This window comes from Myodes glareolus, chromosome 2 (genome assembly GCF_982192425.1).
Source record: "Myodes glareolus chromosome 2, mMyoGla1.1, whole genome shotgun sequence".
In the NCBI taxonomy this organism is placed as follows: Eukaryota; Metazoa; Chordata; class Mammalia; order Rodentia; family Cricetidae; genus Myodes; species Myodes glareolus.
Window position 1 is genome coordinate 127,241,573 of NC_142027.1, and position 22,922 is coordinate 127,264,494.

The window sequence follows — 22,922 nt, forward strand, 5'->3', positions numbered from 1 at the left end:
GCCTGTGCTATAGTTCAACCCTTTCAACTCCTACATAGGACGTCTTCATCTCTCTTTTCAGTGGAGACTGAATCCAGGGCTTTGTTCATACTAAGTAAGTACAACTAAAACAAGTACAATTATAAACAAGAGGCCGGGCAGTGGTGGCATACAACATCTTTAATCTTAGCACTTGTGAGGCATAGGTAGGTGGTTCCCTGAGCTCAAGGTCAACCTAGTCTACAGAGGGAGTTCGAGGACAGCCAAGGCTACACAGAGAAACAAACAGAAAACAAACAAGGACTGACTAACAAGAATGCTCAGCAAATAAAGATGTTTACTGCCAAATGAGACAACCTATGTTCAATAACTAGGACTCACACAGTAGAACAGACTCCTACATCTTGACTTGTACATGTGCACTGTGACACACACATGCCCTCTCTTTTTTACATACACAAAATAGAAGTGCTAGATACCCTCTACTCCTAGACCCTCCAGGTATCATACTCCCAGACACCTGGTTAAGTGCCAGTCTATCTGTTCACCAACAACTGGTATCAGCATTCTTTTTAACTCAGGAGATGTTGTTAAAGTCAGCATTGTCATGATTTCTGTTATTTTATTCTCTTTAGGAGTCTGTCAAACTGGCTTTATTGTTTCTTCTTGTCTCAATACTGGCAATTTTTCTTACAAAGATATTTGCTATTTTCCTTCTCTACAGGACTATCTAGGAAGGCAGGTAATAAACCACCCAACATTCAATGTGCTGAGATGACAATTACTGATGCTGATGAATTTGTAACCTATGTGGTCTCACCGGAGGTTGGTCACTTTTGTAGAGTGGTGATCTCCTCACAAAGGGGCAGTAGGTATTCTTGGTGAGTCCTCCTTATAAACATGCCCTCTCAGTTTCCTAGGTAGGAAGAGGGTAAGTGTCTCAACCCTTGTTGACAGGTTGAGAAGTCTCATGTCTTGTCTACCCATTCCATTTGTCATAGACTCATAAGCTGCCTAGTTTCTAGGTAAGCATACCAGATACAATGAGAATCAGGGATACATTAGGAAGGGCCATGGGGACACTGCAGAGGACACACTGGCTTTCAGTTCCTCTGAAGGAACCATAAATTTATCCTTCTATCGGTGGTTCTTTTTTTTTAAATTTATCTATTATGTATATAGTGTTCTGGGCACCAGATCTCATTACAGATGGGTGTGAGTCATCATGTGGTTGCAGGGAATTGAACCCAGGACCTCCGGAACAGCAGTCAGTTCTCTTAACCTCTGAGCCATCTCTCCAGCCCTCTATCGGTGGTTCTTAAGATTCCTGTGCGGTCACTGGATTTAAGGTTCCGTAATACAAATGTGATGACCCCCCCACCCCCTTTTTGGTTTTTCGAGACAGGGTTTCTCTGTAGCTTTTGGAGCCTGTCCTGGAACTAGCTCTTATAGACCAGGCTGGTCTCGAACTCACAGAGATCCTCCTGCCTCTGCCTCCCATGTGCACCCACCACAGGAAGTCAGGTTTTCTGTTTAATGCAGTCTCTTGGTAGGAAACAGAAGCTGATCTACTGGAATCTCTTGCTCTTGTATCTAATATATCCTAGGAGGTAAAAGGTGTTCTCTCCTCATCTGTGAAGGTGACTGACATATGCTGGTGTTACTGGCAAGTAAAGTAGCCTCTTGTATGCCATGGTACTAATCTACATGGCTCATCACAGACCTACTCTTAGCATCAACTTGTCTTTGCATGAGTAGCCCAGACCCTGCCCTTCCAAGATACCAATATCTATATCCAAGAAAGAGAAGTTGACTGCCTTCAAATCCAAGTTCTCTAGATTCACCATTCCCTTTCCAGGATCTCGCTAGGGCCCCACAAAGGCCTTCCTATGACTGATAAGCAACAGATGGAGGCCAATTTTTCTTTTTCTTTCGGAGACAGGGTCACACCTGTAGCACTAGTTGGTCTGGAACTCATTATGTAGATCAGGCTAGTCTTGAATACACAACTCACAGAGATTAACCTGTCTCTACCTCCTGCTTGAGTGCTGGGATTAAAGGCATTCACTATCAGTAGTCTTCCTTCTTTCAACACCCACAGGACCCACATTCTTCCTATGGAAGTTCTATTATTATGAGGATCCAGAGGCTCCATGACAGGTGTGGATTTGCAAAGCCAATGGCTTGGCTTTTTAAAAAAAAAAAAAAAAAAGATAGAGAATGACTATGTAGCCCAGCTTGGTCTCAAACTCACTATTATAGAGTCCAGGCTAACACCAAACCCTTTGTTTTAATTTTTGAAATACTGGGCTTACAAATGTATACCTTTATGTTGGCTCTCACCCCCCCCTATGCCTCAGGACACAGTTTTTTTATGTTGCCCAGGATGGCCTGGAACTTCATATCTTCTGGTCTTAGCTTTTTGTGTACTGGGATTACAGGCATGCACTCAACTGTTCAACTCTTTAAGGAGGATTTTTACCTCTCAGTGACAGGAGACCCCTCTGGCTTTCGGGAGATGATATAGCGACAGCTTAGTCCAGCATCCTTGACCATCTGGTCTCCCAAGAACTCAGCTAGGCGTTTTGCTGTGCTGATGGATGTAGATTTCTGCTCCCCATAATCTTCTAGCTTCCGAGACATGGAACGGTTCTCAGAAATCAGCTCAAACAATTCAGAATCAGGCATGTTAGCAGCCTAGAGAGAAACAGCAGATGCCAGAAAGACAAAGGTTATACTCACTTTGATTCTAGGATTGTATTTATTTCTGCCCTGAAAAGCTGAAGGCAGGCTTTGGATTTTCCAAAGGGCAGAGTAATGTCATTAAAAATAAGTAAAAGAATGCTGCCCTAGCACTGCATTAAAAGTGTAGGATTGGGGGGGCGGGGGCTGGAGAGATGGCTCAGCGGTTAAGAGCATTGCCTGCTCTTCCAAAGGTCCTGAGTTTAATTCTCAGCAACCACATGGTAGCTCACAACCATCTGTTATGAGGTCTGGTGCCCTCTTCTGGCTTTCAGGCATACACACAGACAGAATATTGTATACATAAACAAACAAACAAAAAAGCGTAGGATAGGACAGTGGCAAGATGGCTCAGTGGGTATCTACTGCGAAGTTTGGCAACCTAAGCTTTAGTTTTTGAATTTAGAATCGTGTATAGGTGTTTTGTCTGAATGCATGCCTGTGTATCACATGTGTGTCTTGTCCCATAAAGACCAGAACAGGGTGTTGGATCGCGTGAAACTGAAATTACAGACAACTGTTATCTGCCAAGTGGATGCAAGGACTTAAGCCCTGTTCCTCTTCACCATTAAGCCAGTTCACCAGTCACTGATAGCTTGAATTTGATCCTCCAGGATCCACATGATGTAAGATGAGAACCACCTCCTACAAGTTGTCCTCTGACTTCCTCATGCACACTGTGGCACTTAAGTGTCCCCCATCCTCAAAATAAATGTAGTATGAAAAAAGGCACATAAAACCCTACCTTTTTTCTTAAGTTTTACACAAACTATCAAGAAATATGTATGAGCAATAACAAAGCCATACAGTATAGGGAATAATTATGCCCAACACGAAGATAAGGTGACATCTGTCCAAAAGGATTGACATAGATATGGAATAATGGGATTCTGAAACTTCCTCACAGATGGAAATGTGCAAATAGGTGGAAGTTGTCTATAACATAAAACATTACAGAAATAGTCAAATATTCTGAGGCAGAACTAAAGGCACATTACCACTACCCTGTATTCCTGCTTTTCCTTCTTTTGTAATGCTGGGGATAAATTATAAAAAGGATGTGTGCAGCCAAGCAGTGGTGGCTTTAATCCCAGCAGCAGCAGGTGAATCTCTGTGAGTTTGAGACCAGCCTGGTCTACAAAGCAGATGCCAAGACCATTACACAGAGAAGTCTTGAAACATGAAAAAAAGTATGCAGCTGGGTGCACCTTTAATCGCAGCACTCAGGAGGCAGAGGCAGGTGAATCTCTATTAATGGTCAACCTAGTCTACATACCAAATTCCAGGACAGCCAGGGCTACACAATGAGACTCTTATCTCAAAACACAAAAACAAAATTATGCATACATTAATAGAGCCTACAAAACCTTCTCTCTCTCTCTCTCTCTCTCTCTCTCTCTCTCTCTCTCTCTCTCTCTCTCTCTCTCTCTCAAAATAAGGGTCAAGCCTGGTAGTCTTGGAGCGAGCCTGTGATCACAGCACTCAAGGGGCAGATCTCTGAGTTTAAGGCCAGCCTGATCTACAGAGTAACTACCTCACCCTAGAAAAACAAAAAACAAAAACAAAAACAAAAACCAGGGCCAGCAAAATGGCCTCAGCAGGTAAAGGTACTTGCCACCAAGATCTAAGGCTTGCAAGTTCAATTCCCAGAACTCATATGGTAGACAAAAAGAAATGACTTCCATAAGTTGTCCTCTAACTTCCACACATGTACGTGTACACACACAAATACACACAAGTAAATAGTAAATAAATGTAATTTTTAAAAAAAGTTTTAAAAAAGAGAGTTGGAGAGACAGTTCAATATTTATTAAGAGCAACTCTTACAGAGACCCAGGTTTAGTTCCCAGAACCTACATAGCTATTTATTACTGCCTTATTCCACTTAGAGGTGATCTGATGCAGTCTTCTGCCCTCTGATGGTACTAGACATACACACAACACACACAAAGCACACAGGCAAAACACACATAAAACAAATAAAAATGCTGGGTAGTGGTGGCACATGCTTTAATCTCAGCACTTGGGAAGCAGAGAGGCAGGTAGATCTCTGAGTTTGAGATTAGCCTGGTCTACAAATTGAGTTTCAGGACAGTCAGGCTGTTACACAGAAAAACTCTGTCTCCAAGAAAAACCAAAGACTTCAAATCAAAGAAATTGATTGAATAATTGGTAAGTTTTCCTTTATGATTTCTTTTATTATCATGCTGTCACTCTACAAAGCTGGGAAATTTTAGGGTACCAGAGCCGAGGAAGCCAAAGTTCATCAAAGTGACCTAGGTTCCTGAAAGAGGCTCATCCTGGAGCCAGCTGGGGAGGCAGGTGGAGCCTTACCTTGCTATAGAGAACATCTAGCCAGTAGTCAGCCACCTTGGCCACAGAGCCATACACTTCCTCCAGTGTGCTGCCCTTGAGGAAGGCCTCAAATACCGAGGACTGGAATATCTTAATCAGCTGTAACTCCCCTCGGCGTTTCACCTCAAAACCTTTCAGTTCAGCCAAGGAACCATCTTCATTGAATACAGCATATCTGAAAAGCAAGGGAAGCAACACAAAGAAATGAAACTCAGGGTGCTGGGTGCTTTGTCTCCCCTTTGCCTTCCTTTTTCACTGCCTGACCCTCTTGTCATCTTTGAGGCAGAAAGCAGACTCTACTTTTACGTTGATGCTTTAGCAAACCAGAAAGCATTAAAGAGCCATTGCTCACAGAATCAGAATAGATCAGGATGTGAATTTTACCCCCAAAGTGAGTAAATAAAACAACAAACAAACAAAAACCCACCCAGTTTGTTCTCATTTTGGCTCCTGGTCCATTTTCTCTCCTAAGTTCTTAAGTCTTGTACATCTACTGTATTTTCTTTCTAAAATATGAGGCTCTGAGATTCGTACCTCTTCTTCAGTTTCTTGCCTTCTTCCTTAGAGGCTGGAAGTATCATAGCAAGGTATGGTCCATCAACTTCAAAAAAGATGCTGTTCTCAGAGCGGGTGACATAAGTGAGTGAGGAAGGCTCTGTTAGTTCCTGGTACTGGTGGTTGGTGAAGCCTTCCTAAGAACCAATAATAAGAAAGGCAACCTTACCTCTAAGGGTTCAACCCAGGAAACACCTCCTCTCCTCAGGGAGTAGGTGGGTCAGCAAACAAGCTCTACCACACAATGGACATAACTGGTATCAAAAAAGCAGAAGGTTTTGACATACACAGCAACACGCTACATTCCAAGCGTAATTTACAAGGTCTAGGTTGAATATTCTATGTTTTCATATATACATGACCTTCAGGGAAAGGCAAAAAGATAGCACAAAAACATATCAAGAGTTGCCAATGTTTAAGTGAGGGAGAGAGGATCCCTGAAGAAATGATTGACTCCAAGGCTAAGACAGGAAAATACAGGGCTGGAGTATCTTATAGTACCAATTAAATAAATGCTCCAAACATAAGATCCAAAAAATAAAACTGTGTATCCTTATGGCCAGTTAGAAACAAACTGAGTAAGAAAAGACACTAGATTATCATCTAAGTATAAAAGATGCCCACGAACCCACATTACTGTCAATCATTGAACAAGCAGTAACAACTATCCATTATAGAATTCTAGTTATCAAGCAGAAGGAATGGGATAAAAAGCAAACTTCCATGAAGAAATAGTAGCACAGGAAATTGACAGCAGTACAGGTGACACAACTGATACCTGCAAAAGTCAGGAATTACAAAGTCTAAGGACCAGTTCAAAACATGCCTTCATCAGGTCTACAGAGATGGCTCAGTAAGGTTAAGAGCACTGGCTGCTCTTCCAGAGGACCCATGTTCAATTCCCAGCACCCACATAGCAGTTCACAACTGTCTGTAACTCCAACACCTACACACCAATGCACATAAAAGTTAAATAAATTTAAAAAAAACCCAAAACAAAACATGCCTTTATGAGACTTGTTAATTACTGTGATGGTGCTAACATATGCCCAGATGACCTTTGATGTTCATTCCTTCAGGGAAGTCAGTGATCCTTGGGTGTGATTACTAACCAAAGAACAGCATGTGAATGGGGGTAGGGGGAGAGACCTCATCATCAGGCTGACGAGGACAACCTGGTATTGGAGCCAATGTCCTCAAAGATGAGAAAGTGATGATCAGGCATCACCCCCGTGATATTCTTTCAAGAAAACTCAAATAACAGCCTTATACTGAGAACTCCAAATTGACAGTAGAAAATAAGATTCCAGACCAGTAAAGACCAAGGCACTGTCCAGGTTAAAGAGGAAACTGTGTGAGCACCTGGAAACATATTACCTCCAAGTAATATGTAATTTAGTTAAGGGTATACCAACATACATTTCTTCATTTTGATGACTGCATACTTTTGGCAGATGTAAATATTAAGGGAAGCCGACAGAAAGACATAAAAAAGTTCTCTGCACTATTTGTGTGTGGTATATGTTTGTATGTTTAGGCCAGGCTGACACCGAATGTCTGCCTCAATTGTTCCCCACTTTATCTGTTTATTTGGTTTTTGGAATAGGGTTTCTTTGTGTAGCCCTGGCTGTCCTGTAGACCAGGCTGTCCTAGAACTCAGAGGGTTCTGCCTCCCAAGTACTAGCAGCATTAAAGGAATGCACCACCACTGCCCAGCTCACCCCACTTTGCTTTTTAAGATAGGGTCTTCCATTAAACCTGGAGCCGATCAATTTGGTTAGGCTTGCTGCCCAATGAGCTCCAGGCATTCATTCATCTCTCTTTGCGTCTCCAAGTCAGCATGGGGACTAAGTTTGTGCTGACATGCTCAGCTTTTACAATGGTGCTAAGGATCCCAGCACCATGATGTGTGAGAAGCACTTTACTGAGCCATATCCCCACTCTTCTTTGGTGCTATCTTTGAGATTTTTGTTTAAGTTTAAAATTGTTTTAAAAAATTAAAGAAAGAACAATAGTATGGTTCTGTGAAAGTGAAAGAAACTTTCTTTGCAACCTGAATCTAACAGTCTGACTGTGATAGCTGAGGAAAAAGAGCATTACAGATGGTTACTTTTTGTATGGGGCCAAAGACATCACCAGTTGCCATCTTTCCAAACACCCACACTGGGAATAGGCCAGAAGTCAGAATGGTATGTGTTTTCTTGCTGCAGACCCACTCACCTTGACCATAATGTTCAACATGGCACCAGGATAGGAGATAGTCAGTTTGGATTTCTTCACATTGGTTGTCTTGATGACAAAATTTTCAGGAAAGCTATTGGGCAGGACACACCATATTCCATCTGTGTCCAATTCTAAGGGCCTCCTTCAAAGAAAGGAGTGAAATAAAGGAACTTTATGGATATAGGGTCATGGCCCCACGTCCTTAGAAGTCAGGTGTTGAATATCTCAAATATATTATCAAACCCAGTTCTATCTTCCCAGCCTTTATGATTTCCTATTACTGCCCCTCCCACTCTGGTACAAGTCCTGCAGCTAACCCTAGGCCACACTCACCCAATCTGCTCAATCAGCTCTCTTGCCTGGGTGATGATGTTGGCTCCTGTGAAGCAGACGATACCAGCCATCTCCATGGAGTACCAGCGAGCCCTGGAAAGAACAGCCGAAAGTCTATGGTGAACAAAACTGATGGGAGGCTCCTGCCACGGGAAATCAGAAGAGGGAAGGGATCCCCAGAAGAGATGATGGAAGTAGCCAAACATATTTGAAGCAGGACAGAACTAAGGTGGAATTTGGTTTTGTTTTGAGGGTACTTCTATCCCTAGTTTAGGGTGACCAGTGTGGCTCAGGAAAGTTCTAGAAGGGTTAACATGCCGTCACATATCAGTTCACAATTTCAAAGTCAGTAGGACTCTCAATCCCACTCTCATGTTCTTTTCATTCTTGTCACAGCTCTTCCCAAATCCTACCCTCACCTACTTGCCTCTTAGAAACTCTATCTGGACAGCTGTCCTCAGTCTCCTGCCAATTCACTCTACCTACAACCTCATTCTCCAGGCTTAGACCTCTTCCCTGTTCTCTCTCCATTCTGACCCAACAGCTTTTAGCACATCTACTCACATTAATAACCAACAAATAGGGAGCTGGAGAGATGGCTCAGTAGTTAAGAGCACTGGCTGCTCTTCCAGAGGACCTGGGTTCAGTTGCCAATGCCCACATGGCAGTTCACAGCTGTCTGTGACTCCATTTCCAGGGGATCTGACACTTTCAAACAGACATACATGCAAGCAAAACACTAATGCAAATGCACATAAAACAAGAATAAATAAACTATTAAAAATGTTATTTACTGAAAATGTTGTTTGAAAAAAAAAAACCCCAAACAACAACAAATAAGCTGGGCAGTGGTGGCACATGCCCTTAATTCCATTATACAGGAGGAAGAGCTAAGTGGATCTCTGTGAATTCCAGGCCAGCCTGGTCTACAGAGTTAGTTCTAGGACAGCCAGGGCTACACAGAGAAACCCTGTCTTGACTGCTCCCTTCCCTGCAAAACCTCCAAAGACAAACAGGGCTGGAAGAATGGATAAGTGGGTAGATGCACTTGTTACCAAGGTTGATGAACTAAGTTTGAAACGGTGCACCTACATGGTAGAAAGAGAACTGACTCTCCAAGGCCGTCCTCTGACTTTTACATGAACACTATAGTATGTGCATGCCCACACAAATACATTTTAAAAAACCCCAACATACAAACACAATCAGATACAACTTAAATCAACTCCAGTCAGTTCTCTTTCCTTTTCTACAGAGCTACAAGTTAACAGCACTCTTTTCTTCTGTTCCTGAACCTGATTTGTTTCCCCACAAACCCCAACTTACTTTGTCCAAGGAATAGAGTCCAGGCCCTACTGGCCATACCACCCAAACCATGTCCTATTCTCTTTTCCTAGAATAGTCTCTACTTTGGCTGCGAGACTTCAGCCCATCAGTCAAATTCTATGCCCTTCATTGGTCATTCTTCTGCCAACCCCTTAAATAATCTGATGCTATTAAATAACTACCTAAAAGCCCTTTCCACTCCAGTGATGATACAATGACACAAAAATGTCAAAAGGAACCAATCTTATCTTCAGCCCACTATAATTAAATCAAGGTATCCAGTAGTAAGTCAACACCCAGACCCTTGAACCAATGTGAACCTTACTCCCAAGGACCCAATCCTAATTAAGTCTGTATCACCAACATTTTGTGAGCTGGAAGAACATTCCCATTAATACACATTCATCTGCTGGCTTCGTCAATATCTGAAGACATCCCCTGTGGGACCCTGTCCTCCCTGATCCTTGAGACCAAAATACTGGATGCAAATAATGTTTACGCTAACCAGCTAAGCTTCCTGCTAGTTCCGTCCTTGGTTCTGCTACAGCCTGGTACATTAGCCTGAGGGATCTATTTTACTTTAAAATGGTAATTTCTCAACCTGCCTCAAAGAAACTCAGGCGCCAAGGCCCATCTAACCTGTCTGACATTGCCTTGTACCCTCGACCACCTGCCTGGGGAAAAACTCCCACAGAGGCCAGTTTCCCCAGCCCCCTCTGGGTGGGAGGAGTTTTCCTTTACTGGGGCCTTTATTCTCCTTCCTGCTTTGTTGGGAGGAGGCCTTGCCTTTTTGATCCTGGTTGCCCACTGGTATAAATACCCGACTTGAGTTTAATAAAGTGGCCATTTACTCTTGGTAACTGAGCTAAGGTCTCTTTTTTGCATGTGTCTCTTTTAACCCTCAGGACAGTCGTCCATTCTCGTGGGCCCGAGTTCGGGAAGGCGCGCGCCTGAATTCGGTGTGGGTATCCACTGGAAGGCTGACTCTAACAATCCCCAACTTTTTGTTTTTTGGCCATCAATCACATCTTGTTCATTCCCTCCCTGTTCATTTTCTGCATGCGGCCCATACCCTTTGCGCATGACATAGCCGTAGAAGGAGTTCAGAATGCACTTGTGAGCCAGCTGCAGTGAATCATAAAGGATCTCCATGTTCTTGCAGCGCTTCACCTCTGATGCATCACCCACCTCTACAGCTGCTGAGAGCTTCTTCTTCCATACCTGGAAGTAAATTGGGGAGCCTAAGATTCTTACAGTTTCTCCAATTTCAGTCTACAAAAATCAAAAAGACTAAATTTTCTGTATTAAAACTTTTCAAATCTGGAGCTGGAGAGATGGCCCAGTGGGTCTTGTAGAGAACCCAAGTTTGTTTCCCAGCACCCACATGGTAGCTTATAACCATCTGTAGCTACAGTTCTAGGGGATCTGAAGCCCTCTTCTGATCTCCATGGGCATCAGGTATAAATACATACAAGCAAGCAAAACATTCAAACACATTAAAAAAATGAAAAAAAAAAACTAAAACAAAAACCAAAAGAACAACTTTTGAAATGACAAAGACCATTCCCTCTTTAGATTGGCCACCTGTTAATACCTTAGCATATTTCCATTATTCCATGTGCCACCTGTCCTAGTCTACCATGCTTTCCATCAAGACTGTCATCACAATCTAGAAGCAAAGCCAGTGGTAGCACATGCCTTTAATTTCATGGGGGGATCTGTGAGTTCAAGGCTAGCCTGGTCTACAGAGTGAGTTACAGGACAACTAGGGCTACACAGAGAAACCTTATCTTGAAAAACCAAAGGGGCGTGTGTGTGTGTGGGGGGGTATCATTCCTCTTATTCCTCTAAATCAGAGGGTTAAATCCAGTGTATGTGGTGGCCTTAGAGTTTGTAAGAACTACTTATCTGTTGTGCTGGAAAAGAAGTCAACTCATAGGAGTATTAGTTCAGTCAGTGTTTTTTGCAGGTGTGGCTTTACATAATCACTTCTGAAACAATTGATTAGCATGGTTCCAAGGGTTTATTTAGGTCATGGCAATCTCTGCCCTTTCTGGCCATCAATTCTTTACATTTAGAGACAATTATAAATTTATTTTCCAAATGCATGTAACAGTTTACAAGCTCCCGACATACTACAGCTGTAGACCAAGATGTTAAAACCCTCTCACTTCAGAAACTGGTCTATTTTGACCTACCTTGTGCAGCCCTTTGAACTCATAACGCCTGTCTCGGAAGGCTCGAACTGTGTCCACATAAAATGAGTTTTCCCGCTGGCAGATGGTTGTCAGACGTTCTTCTACCTTGGTCATATGGATCTTCTTATAGGCCTTCCGGCAATAATCTAAGATAGTTCAGAGTGTTGGAGAGGTAGCTGAGACCTTTCAGATAACAAAAGAGCAAGCTGGGACACAGGGATGCTAAGGAGCTCACTTTCCTAAGGTAACACAAATGAACAAAAACCCAGACACACTGCTAATTATCATTGTAAGAGAACAGCCCCCGAGTACTGACAACTAGATACCAAGACCGTGACAAAAGTTACTTCCTGAACATTTGTAAAAGAGAAATAAAGAATGGAACACCCACAGAAAGAACACAATTTAATCTAAAATCCTACTGCCTTGGAGCTAAAGTACGCCCATATCTCTGATTAAAGGAGCCACTGTTTGCCAAGCTGTGGCTTTGCCAGGTGCTCACCTGCCAGCCTCCGCTTCTCATATTTAGCTTGTTCCTCACGCGAGAGCTCGTGAAAGGCCCGTGCTGGCCCCTCTGGCAACAAAGGAGGAAACTTCTCTGATTCCAGCTGATGCTGGATTCGATGATATTCACTGCGACTTGCTGGCACTGTATAGGAAAACGATGGACAGATTCCAAGATCAGAATACAGGTCTGTCCTGCCCTGCTGAGCACCCTTTCGGGCCTGACACTCACTGAATTCTCCCCTCCATTGCCAGGCCATCTTCCTCTGACAATTTGCTCCAGGCTTATTGAAGTCACAGGCAGCACAGGTGGCCTCATCCACTATGGCAGAAGGCTATAAAAGGAGGGGAGGGTCAGAAAACATCTGCAAATAATCACCTGCAAAGAGAGATGATTATGATGTCAGAAGTTGGGGTCTCACCTGCAGGCGGTTAGTAAGGATTATGTTAGGATACATGGCTCCCACATCTAGATGGTAGATAAGAGGGCATTCAATTCTGTTAGGAACATCTTTTAGGGAGGTGAGCTTGGTCTTAATCTGATCACACACCTATAGAAATGAGAAAAATGAAGAAATGTCGGTGGTGGCACACACCTTTAATCCTAGCACTTGGGAGGCAAAGGTAGGCAGATCTGTAAGTTTGGAGGCTAGCCTGGTGGTCTACAGAGTGAGTTCAGCATAGCCAGGATTACACCAAAGAGAAACCTTGTGTTGAAAAACAAAACAAAACAAAAATGAAAAACAAAACAATAAAAGAGAACAAGTACAATAAAAGATAACGAAGATAGAAGGGCAGCAGGTCCCAGAAGCAGTATGCAAAACCACATCAGGAGCCTGAGGTGCCTTACGCATGTAAAAAAGGAACAGATCCAATTATAGGTCAATTCAATGCCTCCTAGATGGCTACCTCTTGAAAGTTGGTGACTTGCTCCATAGGCACCTTCTCTTCTTCTTCAATGGCATGGCGCATAGTTTTCTCAACTCGTTGCAGCAGGAAATCAAAGGCTGCAGGATTCTAAAGACAGGAAAGGGCACAGGTCAGATAGATCTTTAAATCTGCCTCCAGTGTGATACATGTCAGGATGTGCCAGAGAATGTCCTGCAATGTGTTGTAGGAAGCCCTGAATGGAGACTCATCTTTTGTAAGAAGGGATGGGAGTGGTACTGAGCCACAGAAAACAGCCCTAACAGAAGTGGCCTATAGAAGAGATTTAGATAAAGATTGTTTCAGGCCATGGCTTCTTGGGTTTCATAACAGTACAAGAATGGAAAAAAGCAGAACTCAAGACCCAGGAAGGAGGCATACCATCCTAAATCGGCATGGGATATCACTTCGGAAGACACCGGACTCTAGTGCCTCCACATGACCTCCCACGTAGGTCTCAGCATCCAGCACATGGCCATCATCTGTAAGTTTGTTGAACTCCTGCTCTTGCTTATTGGGGAAGATAATGTTGGCGTGGAAAGCTTGCACCATCAACAAGGCTTCACACAGTGTTCCAGAGCCTTTCCGCAGCACCTGCAGGGAAAAAGCTGCATCCAACTACCCCAAATCTCTTCCAAAAGCCCTGACTCCTAGGCAAAGTCCATGAGCACCAGAAAGGCATGTAACCTTGACTGCCATGTGAGAGGAAAGGTTTGAAGCTAGTAGCAGCAGCCGCCATTTTCTGTTGCTATTCTCACACTGGGGCCCCTAGACTCTAGAAAGATGCCAGTGAAGTCACACACAGGAGCTCACTATCAGTCTCTAGGACCAGCCCACCTCTGAGGATCAGTTCATGTAGGTCTGAGGATGATTGGAAGACCATAGGTGACACTAACCTCATCAGGTTCCATGGGAATAATGGTGCACAGGGCAAATATGAAGGGATGAACATACTTCATGTACAGGTAGTAAGTGGCAACAGCATCTGACACTGAGTAAGTGGCCAGAGTCTGGGAGAAACAGAGAACAGGAACATTAAGAACTAAGGGTCCAAGAAAATTCATGAAATATAGAAAACAAAGTTCAGGGAAGAGGCAAGGCTAAGCAGGAGTGGGTCAGGCAGATAACCCACATCTCAGATAACCTCTCCAGCCAGAGTGTCTATGACTTCAGGGATGCATAAAAGAGCAAATGAGCTTACGTGCCTGAGGCTGCTCAGTGGCCATACGACACATGTCCTCAGGGTCCAGCTCTACAGGATCATAGCCAAGTTTGGCTTTGGCAGCTGCCTTGAGATTATGACTGCCCACAGGAAGATAGCTGTCCCTCTTCACCCACCTGGCAAAAGGACAAATTCTAGAGATGATGGTAACACAATGGCTGGCAAAACCAGACACAACACATAAAGAAGTAGGGTTTGGAGACATTCAAGAAACAAATGCACATTCTCTCATAAAACTTTCACTTGAATCTCAGATGTATCCACAAAATACATGCAGATGTCAAAGAATCTTTTATAACACTTGCCTCACCCACCACTTTCAGCAAAGAATTCAGCTTCTTGTTATGGAGAAATGATAAGGCAATATAGCAAGAATTCCCAGACCTCTCTGCCTCTCAAACCTTATTTCATAAACTACCTGGTCATTTTTTTTTTCTTCTTACATTGTCCTTTCAGTATGAGCTCTCTCAAGAGCATCTTCTTTAGAAAACACCTTCTAGGGATTGGAAGATGGCTCTGTGGGTAAAGTGCTTGCCATACAAGCATAAGACCCTGAGTTCAGAATCCCAGTATCCTTGTAAAAGCTAGGCATGGTGCTTTGCGGCTGTAACTCCAGTGCCAAAGGAGTAGAGACAAATGGATCCCAGGGACTTAGTGTTGAGCCAGTCTAGCCAAAGGAGCAAGTTTCAGGTTCACTGCCAGCCCCTATATCTCAAAACATTAAGTAGAGAGCAATGGAGAAAGATACCTGATATTGACCTCTGGCCTTTATACGTACACACACACACACCCTAGAAGGTAGTTCCTCAACATGGAACCTGTCTCTACACAACTAATACCTTCGCTAGGGATTATACTACCCAGTGATCATATCTAAATCTCTATCTCTCATAACTTCTGTACTAGCAGCTGTCTGCTTCTTCTCTAAATTCTCCATGGCCTCCTCCTCTATAGATTCTCAGGCCTTCTCTCATTACACTTCTAAAGTTGATAGTTCACCATCTATTAGGACTTTCCATGAGACCCTAATTTAGGATGAAAGTCTCAAACAGCCATGTAAAACTTTAGAGTCACAAAGATAAAATAAATAATAGAACACTTCCCCCAAATTTGCCAAGTACAAATAGACTAGATTCTGTAACTATAATATATTCTTACTTGATAACTGTTTTTGTTGTGTATAATTATGCTTATATGTGTAAACTATGTTTAAATTAAAATCTTCCTTCTTAATGAAACAAAAAGGGGAAATGCTGTGAAATAATCCTCTTGTACAATGTTATGGTTCTAGGTGACACCATCTAGTCTCGGGCTCCTCCAAATGCACAAAGGCTCCACACCAACATGATGCAACAGAATCCTCTCTTTACCTCAAAATTACTCTTTCCCATTCCAAATCAACTGAGCAGAGACCATTCATCCCTAAAGTCCCAGCCCATACTAGCAAACCTGAGTGTAGGTCTCTTTTTACCCATTGCTTTTGGTCAAGTTACCACTTGTTACCCTATAAATCAGTCCCAATCTCTTGGCTTCCCTCTAACCCAAATGCTGAAATATTAGATAAACAAACAGCAGCAGACTTCAAACACCTGTGGTGGCTGATTGAATTCATTTCTTTGCCCAGTTCAGATGCCATTCTCTCCAGCTAGTTCTCTGTATTTGTGTATTCACATCTGTCTTCCTATCTGCATGCTCCAAACATCATGACTTTAATGCCTGTGATACTTACTTGCTTTCAGTCAGCATGAAGCATACTGAACTCATCTTGAAACCATATACCCTGACCAGCCTGGGGCTTCACTCTGACCTCATCTATGTAAGTACCAGAATCTTGCTCTATCTATGTTTCTTTTTAGCCCAGTTTTTCTACCCTGCAGACTATTGTTTGACACACTCATTGACTAAATGGAAGACTAGCAACAAGCAAACAGCAAATCCCTATGACCCAAACCTTCTTAGAGGCCAATCTTCTCTCTTAACAGCTCCAGCCTGTGCAAGAAACCTTTATATATCACTCATGGGATCATAGTGATGAGCCCTTACTATGTGGTGTATACATACCTGAGGCAGTCCATGTGGATGCATTGTGATGCCTTATATTCCCCATGGCTATCCTTCTGGAAGCCTATCTCCTGGTACATGCTCAGTCCATGGGTTGCTGCCCTAGCCTCCACAAATGGCCTGACGAAAGAGACAAGCAATGGGATAAATGAGTTTTCAATTCTTCCTTTGTTCCTCCTTGAATGCAGAAAGATCGCTCCCAGGAGACACTTCTCTGTAAAAATAACAAAACAACTGATACCACCAGGCAGACCTGCTCCTCTCCCACCTCTCTCTCCCTAACACAATAACCCACAGCAGGAAGCAGAACTCACCAGTCAAAAAAATCCCCATTGTAGGTGACCATAATGGTAGGTTTGGTCTCCTGGACATGCTCAAACCATCTCTGGATCAGATGGACCTGAGCTCAACAAACCACATAAGTTAGTGGGACCCTTTCCTCTGCTTTCAGCAAATTGCAAATACCTCTCCAAATACCCAGAAGCAGCAGTTTCACATCAGCCCATATGCTAAGGAACCACTCTAGCCTTGGCCATGGAAGAGGAAGCTCACTGAGCAACAAGCACCTGAGCTCAAAAATGGGTTTCCCCCATCTCACTTTATACCAAACACCAGGAAGTTTCTATAGGAAGCTTCTTTACCTCATCGGGTTCATTGAACACACAAAAGGGCCCTTCATATTCTGGCTTGGGGGTGAACTCGAAATCTTCAATATCTTCTGAAACAATCTCCCTGTTAGTGATGAGGTAGCCCTGGTAAAGTTTATGAGCAGACAATGCAAGTCAACCACTGAAAAGTTGAGACACAGACTCTCAACCCACCCACAAGCTTCTCAAGAAACTAATTTCAAAGAACTCCACAAAAACATAAAGGTGATCTGGGCATAATAGTACCTGCCTAATGCTTAGTAGTATCTAAGCATTCAGATGGCTGAGGTAGGAGGACCACTAAGCATAGAAGGACCACTAAGTGTATGAGGCCAAGCTAAGTTACACAGTGACACCTGTTTTAATTACAATAACAAAATCCCCATCAAAGCATTTTAAGTTTCCAAAGAAGAGTCTGTTCACCTGGCCATCAATCATATAGGAAATCATCATAATCTGGTCTGTCTCAGCATCAGGAAATTTGAGAGGCAGTTTGGTTGTCTCAATGTCAAATGCCAAAACCACAGGGTCCTAGAAGGACAAAATATAACATGAATTCAGGTTTGGATACATCCTTTGGACACACACATTTCGCCCTGGGCTCAATTATTAGCACCACAAATAAAATAACCACACAGATCTCAAAACAATAACAAAATCCCATGATGACATTTATTGAAGATATGAAAATGAAAACATATAAGAAATAAAGCTACTGATCAGACCACTTTAGTTTCAAAGCTACTTAAAATGCACTGTCTCATTTGAACTTTAGGACAGCACTAGCAAGTGACTGCTGGAGTTGATATTTTCATCTTGGAAACAAAAAAATTGAAGACAAAGATTTTCCTGATGACAAAAAGTGATACCTGAAATAATATCTTCTACTTATGAACCTACTCTCAGTTACTTGGCTATCAAGTACCTAAAATGAAAGCTCAAGGGTTCAAATCCAGTCTAGTTCAAATATTGATGCTTATGGTTAACACAAGTTCAAATATATACGTTTAGGTTTAGAGAATAACGACAATAAAGAACTACCTCCAATTATTTTCAAAAAGTATTTAAAGAAGGAATAGATTTTAGGACTGAGAGGAGGCAACAACTTACAGGTCGTTCAACAAGATCATCTCGTCGGGCAATTTCCACGGGAAAAGCATTTCCTCGAAATTTGACATTGTACCAATGAGCCTGCATAATAATGAAGCATACATTAACTAAAGAGTTCTCCATCTAGAAACATCTATTTATTTAACAAAAAATTTTAATTAATTTACTTAGAGTGTGAATGTGTGTGTATTATGCATGTGTGGAAGTCAGCAAACAACTTGCAGCTGTTGGTTTTCTCCTCCAACATGTGGGTCCTGGGGTATCAAACTCAGGGCAACAAGTGCCTTTACCTACCAAGCCATTTTGCTGGTACCAGAAAAATCAATCTCTTTGCCGATTTATCCATAGGCCTCCCCCTCCCCCACCCCGAATTTAACTCAAGCAACAGCTACCTTCACCTTACCACATGGATTTTGAGGTCAATGGAAAGGCGAATGTGGTAGGGAACATCATACTCCCTCATGTCCACTATGTTGTCCAATTGGTCAGTTATCTTCTTAGAGGTTTCCTCTTCATCAGTAATTACATTGCCTCCTTGCAGAAAACTGGAGAGTAAGCAAAGAAAACTACTAACTCAATTATGATCTACTGGGTACTGGGGGAGTGAAAACTTCAGAATCCAAAATGAGTAAACACAAAGGCAAATGGGGAGGATGTAAAGACCAGGGCAGTTTTTCAAGAAATGGCCTTGGATTATCACCCAACCTGAGCAACAGGTCAGAGAAAAAGAAAATTAAGGTAATTGGAAATGTGTACATTTTACATGATGTACGTTAGATTTTGCACTACAGTCATGAGGACCTCCTCCCGGCCCCCAGTGTGGATATTTCCAACACATCATCTCTACTAGCAGGTTGCTCCATGCAAAGCTGAAGGGAGCAGAGTTGCACCTCAGAGACTGTGGACAACTGCAGTATTAACAGATGTAGCCCACCCTTGCAAAACACCCCATTCTTCATTAAGAAAATGAGGCTGACAGTAATTTGATTATCCTATAGGAGTTAAGTATTAATATTATAAAGCATCCAGCTTGGTGTAAGGCGAAATGACTAGATAATGTCAACTATTTCTATAATAGTCTTATATCCACTTAAATTCACTTATTTTCACTAGAATAGCCACTAAATATCATAACAGTTGGGAAGCTAAGGCAGGACAACAGTTTTAAATATAAAGCCAGCCTGGTCTACATAATGAGTTCCAAGGCAAACTGGGCTTTAGTGTGAAAACCTGAATCCAATCAAACAACCAATTAAAGAAGGAAGAGAAGGAAAATGTCAGTGGTATGCACAAGGCTCTAGGTTCGATCCTCAGTAACACACAAATACACAAGCAATTTAAATTAAAATAAAACAATACAATCCATCACTCTAAGCTCAAAATGGAATGGTTTGAGAGAAAAATGACAATCATCAAAGACAGTTCACAGATTCCTACAGATTCAGTTACAAACTACATCTTAAAATACTCCAAAAAGTAATGTATGGCATCACCAGAGAAGACTGGAGTTGGGGGATACACTGCAATGTCCAAAGTCTCAAACTGATTTTGGGGTGTGTGTGTGTGTGCCGTATTTTCTTTTCTTTTTAGTATGTGTATATATACCACAATGCACACGTGGAGAACAGAGGCCAACATTGGGTGTTGGTCCTTGCTTTGCTTTGCTTCTTATTGAGATAAGGTCTCTTTTGAAACAGAGTCTCTCTAAACAGCCCTGGCTGGCCTTGAATTCACAGAGATCCATTTGCCTCTGCCTCTTGAGTGCTGGGATTAAAAGCATGTGCTCTCAAATTGATTCTTCATCAAAAGGTTGTGATCAGTGTTTCTAAAATCATGCAAATTTAATCACCCAAGACTTGTTTTGTTCTTACTTTGCTTTTCTGTTATTAATATGCCTAAACATTTAATAACAGAGCTAGGTGGTAGTGGCACACTTCTTTAATCCCAGTATTCAGGAAGCAGAGTCAGGCGGATCTCTGTGAGTTCGAGGTCAGCCTGGTCTACAAGAGCTAGTTCTAGGACAGGCACCAAAGCTACAGAGAAACCTGCCTTGAAAAACAAAACGAAACAAACAAACAAACAAAAAAGTTAGTTCCAGGAGAGGCACCAAAGCTACACAGAGAAACCCTGTCTTGAAAAATAAAAACAAAAAATAACAGTACTTGGTATTCTGCATTTAAATTTCTCTGTATACTTCAGGTTCTCTAGAAAAGGCATCTATATAACAAAACATTTGATAACATTTATAGATTGTTAAAGTGATAGAGGAGGGAGCCCTCTAAAATATCCTCATTGTTATAGCAACTCAATTTTAGAGCTACAAGCCTACCTCTTACGTAAGAGGAACTAAAGCACAAAACAGAATACAGCCTTGGGAAGCTAATGTTCATTTAACAGAAAGAACATCTAAAATGTCTGCACATAGTCAAACATTAAGGATTTTCTCTGAAGAGTTCCTGCCTGTATCAACCTGATATTCTGGAGTAACCAGCACTTTGCTCATGTGAAGAAAAGTTACCTGGAGAGCATTACTGTGTACTCATCACTGGCATGGTCCTGCTCTCGGTTCTTCTTCACAGCAGGGGAGATCTCCTTCCTCACTTTGACAAGGTCCTCTACAGTGTGGAAGGACAGCTTGATGTAACTTCGTTTCAAGCCGACCAAGTGATTTGGCTTTAAAGTAAAATGACAGCTCATGAGTTAATGAGACTGTTAGGTAAACACTTACACAAGTCAAACCACCTAGCTCACTCACTTCTGCATGTGGCACAGGCAATACCACCATCTCTAATCCTCCAGGCTGCCCCACTATCCAGTAAATGACCTGACCCTGTATCTCATGCAAAACCATCTTCTATAGACAGTGTGGACACCAGCCTCATTTGCCCCTGGAAGGTCTGGGGATACTCACCAAGTCCAGATCTTCTTTGGGGACACTCTCTAACTCTGCAATTTTACCCTGGAACTTCTTGGATAGAAAAGACGAAACTTCTCTCTCACAACCCTAAATCAGGACCAGAATTCATGTATTTCCTATTAGTAAGATCTATCTTCTTACTTACCCATTTTAGTTTTGAAATCCATTTGGTAGAATAAGAACAGATCATTTGACCGGTTTCTACCAAGCACAGACTTACCTTTCTGGATGCAATGTAGAAATATGGCTTATAGGGCAAGGCCACCTATAAAAGTCACCAAAAGGATGTGACAAGGAAGAGAAAAGGGAAAAAAAGATTTCAGAGTGGCAACCTATGAGTAACTTCCTGGAGGGCTTTTTTCTTTTTTAAAGATTTATTTTCATTTTATGTGTATGAGTGTTTGCTTGAATGTATATCTATATACCAAGTGTATATCTGATGACCACAGACAATAAAAGAGGGCATTGAATTCCCTGGAACTGGAGTTACAGACAGCTGTTAGTTACCTTGTAGGTTGCTGGAAATTGAACCTGGATCTCCTGGAAGAGCAGCTAGTGTTCTTAAATACTGGGCAACCTCTCCAGTTCTTTCACAGTTCTTTAACGATACGGCATACATGAAACTTGGATCTGCACATCTAGAATCCATGAGGCAACACTATTCAACCTTCTCAGCTACCTTCCCTCAGGGTATTTTAAATGTGACTGATGAAGTTCATATGGGTCATGTTCTTGATAGGTTACAAGCAACTGCATACACAGCCTCCTATTTCCTCCCTGAGTGAATGACTAGCCCTTATTTTAGATCACTTACTTGCCATAGGAAGATTTTAGTTTTCTTAGGTCAAGGGCTTACCTTAAATCTGCTTCCATCATCTTGAATGAAGTAGTAATCCACTGCACTGACTAAGCGCTTGTCTTCATCTAAAATCTCAGTCTGTAGGAGAATCATAGAACATAGCATATTATCTTCTACATAGTCCAAGAGCTCTTTCAGGGCCACTCTTTGAGAAACTGATAACTCTAAAGACAAAATCCTTCCACTTAGTCCTTTATTTTGCCCCTATACAAAAACCATCAGCATCATTCATAAAAACGGCATTATAATGGTTCCCCAGCGGGGATTTTTCTGAATTTCTCTTTAATAATTCTTGAAAGCTTTGTTGATGGCTAATATAGCTTTCATCTTAGTCTTACCATGGTGGTCATTTTGTGGCCTCCATGTTAAACAGGAAAGGAAAAGCACTTCCAACAAGTAGATTTCTCAGACAATGGCTTCCTTCTTCCCTATCACTAATCCATGAGACAAGATTGATGATTATAGGAACAGGTGTAGCCACCCAGTAGAAGCAAAGACTGAACAGTGTACATTCAGATACTTACAGGGTGCATGTTGATGAGCCATCCCGTCCTCTCTCCAGGCTCTTTCAGCCTCTCAAAACCAAACCTAAAGTCCATCTTATCTGTCCACTGGCTCCGTTCCAGACGCTTAAGTGCTGAGACTGAGGAAGAGGGACCATCATCCCTGAGTAAAAGAAGAGAATCAGGCTTACAATTCACAACATTTCCCACTCTATATCCCTACCTTTCATCTATGTGCTTTGTTATTGTTTTGTTTAGGAGGCAGGGTCTCACTACATAGACCAGGCTGACTCCAACCCACAGCAATTCACTTGCTTGTTTTTCAAGTGCTGGGATTAAAAGCATGTGCCAAAATACTTGATGTCTCTGTGTTTCTGATATGGCATGGTATACATGTACCTGAAAAAACATCAAGGCTGGCAGAAGGCTCAGTGAAAAAAAATAAACACCAAAAAACCCCA

At 42.2% G+C, this 22,922-nt stretch overlaps 1 protein-coding gene across 1 annotated transcript in view; it reads right to left on the minus strand.

Moving 5' to 3' along the window:
• Positions 1-22,922, minus strand: part of Pole (DNA polymerase epsilon, catalytic subunit) — a 52,867-nt gene that overhangs the window by 26,279 nt on the left and 3,666 nt on the right. Inside the window, exons 2-26 of the mRNA XM_048447477.3 lie at positions 22,483-22,624; positions 21,956-22,036; positions 21,320-21,364; positions 21,094-21,186; positions 20,701-20,855; positions 18,586-18,727; positions 18,183-18,263; positions 17,496-17,603; positions 17,067-17,177; positions 16,740-16,825; positions 16,426-16,545; positions 14,348-14,480; positions 14,039-14,152; positions 13,524-13,736; positions 13,125-13,232; positions 12,638-12,766; positions 12,448-12,550; positions 12,214-12,360; positions 11,712-11,857; positions 10,586-10,734; positions 8,188-8,280; positions 7,852-7,996; positions 5,611-5,768; positions 5,056-5,251; positions 2,462-2,676 (exon numbers count right to left, since the gene is read on the minus strand). Coding sequence (XP_048303434.3) covers positions 2,462-2,676; positions 5,056-5,251; positions 5,611-5,768; positions 7,852-7,996; positions 8,188-8,280; positions 10,586-10,734; positions 11,712-11,857; positions 12,214-12,360; positions 12,448-12,550; positions 12,638-12,766; positions 13,125-13,232; positions 13,524-13,736; positions 14,039-14,152; positions 14,348-14,480; positions 16,426-16,545; positions 16,740-16,825; positions 17,067-17,177; positions 17,496-17,603; positions 18,183-18,263; positions 18,586-18,727; positions 20,701-20,855; positions 21,094-21,186; positions 21,320-21,364; positions 21,956-22,036; positions 22,483-22,624 — 3,213 coding nt within the window. The remainder of the gene's footprint in view (positions 1-2,461; positions 2,677-5,055; positions 5,252-5,610; positions 5,769-7,851; positions 7,997-8,187; positions 8,281-10,585; positions 10,735-11,711; positions 11,858-12,213; positions 12,361-12,447; positions 12,551-12,637; positions 12,767-13,124; positions 13,233-13,523; positions 13,737-14,038; positions 14,153-14,347; positions 14,481-16,425; positions 16,546-16,739; positions 16,826-17,066; positions 17,178-17,495; positions 17,604-18,182; positions 18,264-18,585; positions 18,728-20,700; positions 20,856-21,093; positions 21,187-21,319; positions 21,365-21,955; positions 22,037-22,482; positions 22,625-22,922) is intronic.